This window comes from Oryzias melastigma, linkage group LG4 (assembly GCF_002922805.2).
Source record: "Oryzias melastigma strain HK-1 linkage group LG4, ASM292280v2, whole genome shotgun sequence".
In the NCBI taxonomy this organism is placed as follows: Eukaryota; Metazoa; Chordata; class Actinopteri; order Beloniformes; family Adrianichthyidae; genus Oryzias; species Oryzias melastigma.
In genome coordinates, this window is record NC_050515.1 from 21,829,411 (window position 1) to 21,839,317 (window position 9,907).

The 9,907-nt window shown below is 40.0% G+C and overlaps 1 protein-coding gene across 1 annotated transcript in view; it reads right to left on the bottom strand.

Moving 5' to 3' along the window:
* Positions 1-581: 581 nt before the first annotated feature.
* Positions 582-9,907, bottom strand: part of diras1a (DIRAS family, GTP-binding RAS-like 1a) — a 12,072-nt gene continuing 2,746 nt past the window's right edge. Inside the window, exons 2-4 of the mRNA XM_024279243.2 lie at positions 5,397-5,562; positions 5,157-5,327; positions 582-4,288 (exon numbers count right to left, since the gene is read on the bottom strand). Of these exons, the coding sequence (XP_024135011.1) occupies positions 3,998-4,288; positions 5,157-5,327; positions 5,397-5,534 (600 nt within the window). The 5' untranslated portion in view covers positions 5,535-5,562 and the 3' untranslated portion in view covers positions 582-3,997. The remainder of the gene's footprint in view (positions 4,289-5,156; positions 5,328-5,396; positions 5,563-9,907) is intronic.

Below are 9,907 nucleotides of genomic sequence, written 5' to 3' on the forward strand. Positions count from 1 at the left end.
TATTTTGTGCACACAAATTAGTATTTTTTGGGCACAAATAAGCATAACTCGTGCTCACAATTAGCTTTTATGCACAATGTAGGGTATTGTGTTGTCAGGTTAGTATTTTGTGAACACAAATGATCATTTTGTGCTTACAAATTAGCCTTTTATTTACAATTTGTGCTGATAATTTAGCATTTTATGGCCACAAATTAGTAGTTAAAATTGGAGACACTAAAATACTGGTTTTGGCACACAAAACATTGATGTAATGCTAATTTGTGGCCATAAAACACTCATTAGTGCACACAAAGCGTAGATTTTGGTCTCAAATTTTTGTTGAGAAGAAATAATTATTTTTATTTGTCTTTTTAATGTGACGTCCAAGGCTCTGTATACTTGAAGTGCAACCAAGGCTTTGCTTACCTGCTCTTTTTTAATCTTTATACTTATATAAAGATTAAAAAGTTACAAAAAATAAAAACTTTTACTTTCCTGCTATTTATATAAATATTTGTCAGGACAGCAACATTAGAGCAGAGATGCAGAATGAGCTCAAAATGAAAACCCTAGACTTCACTCTACAACGTACTCATGACGCAGAAAAATACCTTTAATCAGAAGCTTTTTCAGGTCTTCTGTAGCAAAAACCAGGTACAGTAGATGGGATTTTTATATGGTTTATATAGTTTATATAGTAAAAGCAAACAAAATCAAAGTGATAGAAGGGTACGTTATATTTGTAAAAGTCATAAAGAAATCCTAACAATGCGAACAATAATTATATGTAATTACTGTGGAATCTACACAACCAAACCTTCAGGATGTATGAATTAAATTTACAATTCAATCGTTAAAAAATAAGTTTATTGTTCCAACGAAAGGTAAAAATTATACATGGTTTATTAAGGATTTGAATAAGAACAAAAATGATTGATCTGATTTCAAGATTTTTTTTTTATTTGTTTTATGTCATTTCATTGCAACTTTAGTCTTTAGTCTTATTTATTTATTTGTTTTACATTTGATAAAAAATATAGCTAAAATTAACCAGTAAAGATGTTGCCGCTTTATACTTTGAAAACAAATTTTAAGAATGAACTCTTCTGGTTTTATTAAAAGGTTTTTTTAATGAAGGAATTCAGTCTGGTTATTTATTTTACAAAAGTTGCTATTAGTCAACTCTGAAATTAGCAGCTGCACAGTTTATCAAACATAAACTTACACTTCTGATTTGTACCAGTTAAGGAAGCTGTGTACCTCTCTTTTCTCAAACTCTGCTTACCTAATGTAAGACATTTTATTTTGTTGTTTAGCTCTTTTCCTGTCCAAATAAAACACGTTAAAAAATAAAAATGAAATGACAATGAGCAGACATTTTAGATTTGACAGATTTAGCAAAACCAGGCTAAACAGCACAAACAAAACAAAACAAGAAGCAAAAACTGTTTCCCTTTAAAGACTGGTTTTATACTCTTTTGTTGACAAAGTGCAGGCAGTCAATCAGAGCATCAAACAAAATAACCAAAGCTTCCTTATTCCGAAAGATAGGGACATTGGAACCGCATATGGCTAGGCTAAAGTCTGCTAGTGGCTAGCTAGTAATTTATATAAGTTTTTGACATGCTGTTAAGGTCCATATGTGTGATGTCGTACAGAAAACCTTGTTGTTAACATGAAATCAATGCCTTATATTTCTGACTGAATCATTTGCTAATGATGCAAAGCCTCACAAGCTAATCAGTGATAGTCTAGCGTGTGCACAGAGGGACTAGTAATGCCCCAAAGTTACAGCTGTAAATTTTTGGAATTTATTAATTTGGGATTACAGCAACTTAAAATTGTCTTTTTTTTTTTTTTTTTTGGCAAAAGGATATTTACTTGTCTTTCTCTTGTACTAGCATTAGCCAATTAGCTTGATCCACTTCTGTCGTGCTAGCAGAGGTTTCAGTGTTGTCGATCAGTTTTGCAGTTACAAATGTTTTGTCTTTTAACAAATATGCCAGTTATTTTGTCTCAGTTTCCATCTTGTTCTCTCTGACTAATCAATCAATCGTGGATGTTCTTCTCAGATGGGCTTGCTCTTCTTGAAGTTTCTTCCTGTTAGTCTATTCAGAGTTTTGTCTCCGGTAACCTGATTGTTTAATACTGGAATGTCACTAACTCTTTGATGTAATCTATTGGTTATTTATGCCTCAGTCACAACAACTACCCTTACGGTGAAAACGGGCTGTCTGCGGGCAAAAAAAAACCCTGTATGCAGGTTTCTCCGCACAAAAATGTAAGATGGTAGACGGCTCGGTGAGCCCGTAGAGAGAAAAGGTTCATGCACATTTTTTACTAGGTGCATGCTGTGGTCATAGCAAACACATGAGGGTGAAGTAGGTGAAGCACAGGTGTGTCGTACAGATTTTTAGTTTTTTTTTTAAACCCCACAAATCCTGCTCACTGCCCAAGGGGCCCTTTAGTGATAACTGTATGCTTCTCGTCCACTCTGGGCTTGCAGCCTGACTGTTGAGCTACATTCACCAGGTCAAATAACCACTTCCAATGAAAACTCTGTATATTTAGGCGTTTTGACTCCTTACGTTCAAAACTCTCACACTCAAAACACATGCTTTGACATTTCGAACCAACCCTCCTCTGACAAGGTAAATACGCTTGTATCAAGTAGAAATTGTCCAGTATAAACACCTAGTAGTATGGTGCGTGCATTCAAGAACCTACAAGCTGTGAGAGCATAAAACATTAGAAATGAGACAATCAGACTGTAGTTTGTGTTGGCATTCTACGGGCGTCCTACATGCACTTCTGTATCACCTTATCTTTGCTCGCAGCATTTTGGCATGGTCAGTATGGAGCCAGTACGCGCACCCTTAATGATACCTACAGTGCAGCATAAAAGGCACCAAACAACAGCATCACCTGTATGTCATAAGTGTGTGCAATTTACACTAGCCTTGCGAATGCTTTACAATACACTTACCCCACACACACATGTTCCATTTCTATGATGTCCCTCAAGGGACTTGCAGGACACACCTGAGCTCCCGTTAATATGTGACCACTCCTCTCTGCGACCCTCAATGGGCCAAGAAAACCTGCAGCACCGTTACGGCTCAACCTCCCATACGGGTGCTGTGACTAAGGCATAATATGACCACGCTTTACCAGTTCTTTTGTGCACATATTTGACTTTCAATGGTTAACCAATAGTGCTTTATGCAAAGACTAGTGAGGTTAAAGCAGACCGATATAAGCAATATTATCCTATTGTTGAACCTGCTTCCTACAACGTTATGGTTTCAAAATGACAGCACTTCTTAAAACAGCAGCGGTTCTGGTTGAGTTTGTCCCTTCAAATTCCAGAAGTAGTAGTTGGAGATTAGGTATGAACTGCTCATTCCATTCTGTGAACACAATGACTCTTTCACATATTTCTAGACTAAAGAAAATAAAAGTGTGATTGTGACATTGCATTTAAAGCAACGAGTTTCCATTAAAGTCCTTTGCTGGAGCCCTTCTCGCCCATGTGGTCCCACAGAACATGACACCAAACAAAAAGAGAGGAATCTGTTGCTTTGATGAGTTTTAGCTCCCAGGTTGATGAAAGAACCCACAACCAAGAAGCAAACCAATGAGGTTACACCAGTTCCTTAGATTATGAGCGACATGTTCAGGGCAGGTGGAAAAATTACAAACATGATTTTTGGTAAAGCCACAGAATTTCTTTAAAAAGCTTTTGCAGAACAAGTTGAACAAGCTTCAGTGTTTTCTAGTTCAACATTTAGAATGAAAAAAAAAATTAGAATGAACCAGTGATTTACAATGGAACTGAAAAAGTTATAAACTTTTTTTTTTTGGCCGGGGGGGGGGCACAAATAGCTCAGGAAATGAAGTGAAAACGTTTCCAGTTCAGTTTGTTCATTTGGGCTCCAAAGTTCAGACACAGTGGAAGTCTCCACTAAATCAGTGCTGCCTCCTCTCCGGTCCATTCAGTCCCGTGCAGCTCGCTCTACATGATGCTGCACTTCCCCTTCAGCTTGTCTGTTCGTTTCTGCTTCCCCGAGCGTTTGCCGTCAATGCTCAGGCTCATGTCCCTCTTCTTCTCGAGCGCCAGCAGCTCCTGGAACAGTTCCTTTACGTTGAAGTTTGTCTTAGCCGAGGTCTCCATAAAGGCACACTTCCAGGTTGTAGCCTGGGCCTCGCCTTCCTTGGCCTCCACCTCACGCTGGGCTGTTTCGTCACTCTTGTTGCCAACCAGCATGATGGGAATGGAATCTACACTGCCTTTGATGGCCAGAATCTACAGAGAAAGCCAAAAATAAGTTAATGAATTGGCATTACTCTATGTCTCCAGAACAATGATGGGTCTTCAGTTTTTATGGGACTTGAATCTTGCATAGCGACGAGCGTTCTAGACACAGAAGCCTGAAATTCTGGTCTAGGCGCGTCTGGATGGACTTTTCATTGTAAATGGGAATTATTGAGAGTCAAGACAACTGGTGTGTAAGACAAAAAACGTGTGAAGAAAACCAAACCAATCCTTATCCAATTTACAAAATGGTGGCAGCCAATCAAATCATGAGCAGGGGTGGTAAAAAATACATGATTAATAATCATTCATTCATTTTCTTGACCGCTTCATCCCTTTCGGGGTCGCGGGGTGCCGGAGCCTATCCCGGCCACTGATGGGCGAAGGCGGGGTACACCCTGGACAGGTCGCCAGTCTGTCGCAGGGCCTCAATCACACACACATCCACTCTCACATTCACACCTAGGGGCAATTTAGAGTCACCAATTAACCTATGAAGCATGTTTTTGGACAGTGGGAGGAAGCCGGAGTCCCCGGTGAAAACCCACGCATGCACGGGGAGAACATGCAAACTCCACACAGAAAGGTCCCAGCCGGGATTCGAACCAGGGCCTTCTCGCTGTGAGGCGAGAGCGCTAACCACTTGCGCCACCGTGCATCATGTATAAATTATAATTGGATTTCCTGTATCCGTCTTATCAGTGTTCTCTTACCATGACAACGTAGTTACCAACCATTGTATCAGTGTTTTCTGAACTGGCTCAAAAACCTAACAATTTTCAAATGCTCTCTTGAATCCATAATGTTTATCCCAGCATGTTTTTGATTTTTCTCACCCCACTAGCAGGTACTGACTGACCTGTTGGTAGATGGGTTTGAGCTCCTCCATTGACTGTCGACTGGTGATGGAGTACACCAAGATAAAGGCGTGGCCTTTGGAGATGGACAGACGCTGCATGGCAGGAAACTGGTGGCTTCCTGTTGTGTCGGTGATCTGCAGCGTGCACACGCTCTTATCACAGCTTATCACCTGCAGAGAAGGCAATCGTGTCAATCTGGTCTCCTGCATGCTTCTGACAGCAAACTCACTGACTCCCACCTGCGTGTATGTGTCTTCCACCGTGGGGATGTAGGTGTCTCTGAAGGTGCCTTTAACAAACCGGAGAACCAGGGAGCTCTTCCCCACCCCACCGGCTCCAAACACCACCACCCTGTAGTCATTGCTCTGCTCAGGCATTCTGTCCTCTTGAGTCAGTGACTTGAAGCTGGAGATGGTGCAACAAGAAGACAGACTTGATTAATCAATTGCATTTCTGAGTATTTCTTTATTCAAATAGTTGTGAATCAGGAGCAGACAAATAAATCAGTAAGAAAAAGATTGTATTTGTGATGTAGAAAATGCACCAGGCGAGTCCCAAGCTACCTGCTCTGATCTCTCCACGCCAAAAGTCCCGCCCTCAACTTTGAGGTAAATTTCTAAAAACTCCTGCCGCACTGCAGAAATGATGTCCTTAAAAATGACACAGTTTTTTCTTTTATTTAATATATAATCTGCATAATTATAAATACAAGACCACTGGAAACACTTTTACAATAGATCAAAAGATGATCCAAGTGGGACTTTAATTGGATGTCCAAATAACCACTGGTTGCTTTCTCCCAGAAAAGATGAAAATTTCCGGCGTGCCTTCCCAAAATATTTGACTCATTCAATAGTTGTACATTTGACAATATAAAATGTAAAAAATTAGAATCATATCGTCAAGATGTAGGACCCAGGGTGGTGGGACGTATCCAAGGCAATCATTGTTTCGTCCTTGCGAAGTATAAATGGAGGATTGCTTCAGAGTGATGGTTTTTGGGCAGACATGGTGGTTCAAACATTAGTAAAGAGAATGTGACAATCTGCACCATGTTTACAAGAATAGACCTTTCTAAGTTTGGATGGGAACAAGAAGTTTGAAACTTGGGCCATCACATGAGTTTTTTCCCCTACGTAAATCAGATAATAAACCAAAATTTGTCAACTAGAATTTTTTTGTGGTTGCATTACCAAAGTTTTGACTTAAATACAGTTTTCCAAATAAAAAAGGTGTTTGCAAATGTCTCCGGTCCCTAACCCTCACGGATAGAGGGGATACTGTACGCCATATATTCCAAACCTAACATTATGTTACGTTCACACCGAACGTGATTTGCACGGCAGAGGCGGGCACTTTTAGTGTTAAGTCAATGGCACAGACGTGAATTGAAGCGATCTGAAGTCCTGCAACGCGACTGAGTGGCGGGCACGATGCCCACAGCGAGAATTGGGCGGAACGGCCAGAGCTCAGATATCTACATTATGGCAGGTCGCCATGTCACATACACCAATCAGGAACTCAGCTTTGGGCATGTGACGTTTTCAGTGACTCGATCAGTAGGTAGAATTTTAATCCAAAGTGACGTTTTTTTTCCTGAATATCCATCTATTTCCTTACCCCGCCAGGGCAGTGGGGTTGTCAGTGCTCGTCCGTGTTGGGTATTGGGTGAAGGCTCTGGACAGGTCACCCGCCGCAACCAGCAAATTTTCCACACAGAGCGGGCCACACAAATCTTTGTGAACATAGAATATCAGGTGCAGCAAAAATGGATGGAGAAATCCAGAGGTACAGTTTTGAGCCAGATGCCACCTAAAATATGGAAAACAAAGACGTACATGTATCGTCTAAAAGTGGCTGTATCAGCATTAAGTGGAGCAGGGAGTTTGTGGCCCACCCATCGTATTTGTGACATCACAATAATAATCTTTTTCAAACAGCATTATCTTCATCTGCTCCCGATTCGCCCTGATTTAAATAAGGATATACTTGTAAATGCAATTTTGAACACAATTTTCTTTATATACAGTATGTCCAAACTCCATCATAAGAAAAATGCTAAAAGAAAATGTTAAAAACACTTTCTTCATTGGAGGTCTTTAAACACAAAACTAAGTTTTTAAAATAATTTTTCTTTAGTTTTTTATAAATTAAACTTCACTTTCTGACATTAAGACACGTTAGTCAGAATGTTTCAGAAATGAAACAACAGAAATCACAAGGTGAGTCAGTCTACTCAGCCCTGCAGGTAAAACTAGTCTCTCTAGTTTGTCATGGAGCTGCGTGCGTTTTCAGTCATGGTAACTTGCCCCCCAGCCTGACGTCATCACCTCCTTATCTTCACCACAGACTCACAACGTCAACAAATCAGTCTCTCATTAACCTTTCACTACGATGAGCACACACCTGCCTCCTGACAGTACCTCCTCGTGTGTTTGCTAAAAAACCGCAGCAGTGTTACAATGCGCAGTCTTTTGTGTGTCTGTGTGTGAATTGTGGGGGTCGGATACGAGGAGAAGCGACAGTGACAGAGACGAACTGCAGAGATTTATGCACTGAGAGAGTACCGCAAACATGTCATCACCGACAAGCCTGGTCACCATGGTTACGCCGCCTGCCCACGTCTTCTGATGTCACTTCCTGTGCGGAGGCAGGCATCAGGGAAAACACCAGAAATTGAGTGGTCTACAACAGAGCTGGAGCCACAGATCTAAAAACTTAAAGACCTATTGTTCCTACAAACACACATTTGGCTTAGTGTTCAAAGATATTTTTACAGCTAAAATCTCTTTTTTGCTTCCACTTAAAGCAATATTACAAAAAGTTATTACCTTTCTTGCTAATTCAAGACTGAACTGTCATGAAACATGTTTTAAGTCTTCTTTAATTAAGTTTATTAAACCTCCCTTTCACTTAAAGTGACGTAATATTTGCGAAACGCAAAAATCAATTGGGTCCCCACGTTAATACGTATAAACCACGAGATTGTGTTTGTTGGCAATGTATAATTAGCCAACAGGTTAGTAAATCTAGATGAGGGAGTGATGGAAGAAGGTGCTGTTGAGTTGACGTCTCTGTCCAGAAGTGTCAAGATTTTTGCCTTAGTCACAGCTGCTCTAACAGTTAAATATGGACTATCTATAGGAAAAAATGGGCAAATATCTACAAGGCACGCAGGTGAGGAAATAGCAATGCCACAGACCGCTCAGTGAGCCCTCAGAACAAAAATATTCATGGACTTTTTCACAGGCATGCTTCAGGCGACAGGTCGTAGCAAACACATATACAACACTCAAAGGTAATGTAAAGGTGAAGTATGTGAGACAGAAGTACGACAGCGTCACCTGTACGTCATAAGAGCGTGCAACTTACATTAGCCTTATAAATACTTCCCAATTCACTTACAACCCACACAACAATTGAGTGTTCCATTTGTAATGACTCAAGGGAACTCTTTGAAGCTTCTTTTCATTCAAAGCATGTGCATGAGACATACACATGCACACCCCTTAAGATGTGCATTATGCAGGTTGCTCCTGTCTACAACCCTCCATGGGCCCGGACAACCCAACAACCGACACCACCCAAACAGGTCAACCCCTGTACGAGTGTATGTGACTATACCCTTAGAATATGATGTGAGCAGATACAAGAAATCAGTCCACAAATCTATTTCCTGTTTGACAAAAAAATAATAATAAGGCCTAAATGCAGTATTGTGGATCATTCTGTTGTGGTTTGATACTGCAATCTGGTAGTACTGTTAGAATATCACTGGATATTTAAGCCAAGAAATGATAAATGTCTTACCAAGAAGTTGGATTAAATGAATATTAAAGTATGGCCTGGTCTGATGTTGTAGAAGCCATATCTCCATGCCTAAGGCAACTTTCAATAAAATTTCAATAATAGAAACTTCCGTAGCGATAAGTAAAAACGAGAGTTTTAAACGCTGACCCCTAAAACACATGTTTATGCGTGTTACATAGACTTTTTATTTGTCAAGTGGCCGATTGAAGGTGGATTGCCAAGGGCAGTTTAAACGTACATTTGAAATGAGGAAAATATTTTCAGTGAACTTAAGCAGGTTGTCAATAATAACCTCAGGATTTGTTACAGAATTTGCTGGGCTGACCTCAAAAGATTCCAAAGTGATAGTGAATCTGGAGAGGGTAACAGAAAGCCAGGACTTCTGTCTTTGGGCGACTAAGTTCAATATGATTTTTTTTTCTCTTCCATGCAAAGATAGCTGTGAGACAGACAGAGATGAGTGATAATTATCATAGAGGGAGGTAAGATATTCATGTAAGTGAATGATAGAGCTCAGGGAAGTGTTGCATTCAGAGAAGGGAGCCGAGGACAGAGTTGAGAATGAGAGTCTGGTCCTTCCTCCTTCTCTGACTGAGACTTTAAAAGTTCACCAAAATGTGCAAAAAAATTATTCCAATTTTAAAGTTTTCCCATCTTAAAACAAAATCCACCAACATCTATACTTAATAATGAATGAATTAGTGCTGAAATCCCAGTATTTCAAAGTGCAAGAAATTGCTTTGAAGTAAAATCAATCCATAGATCATTCACTTAGTTAATACACCATCAACTCATTAGATCTGTTAGTAGCATATAAAAAACACAGTCAGAGTATTTTCAGAATAAAACATGGAAATCAAAGTAAACCCATGAAGTTAATCCACGTCCGGCAAGCATAGACAGTAACAGATGGGTCGAACCAGCATTGATCAACCAGACT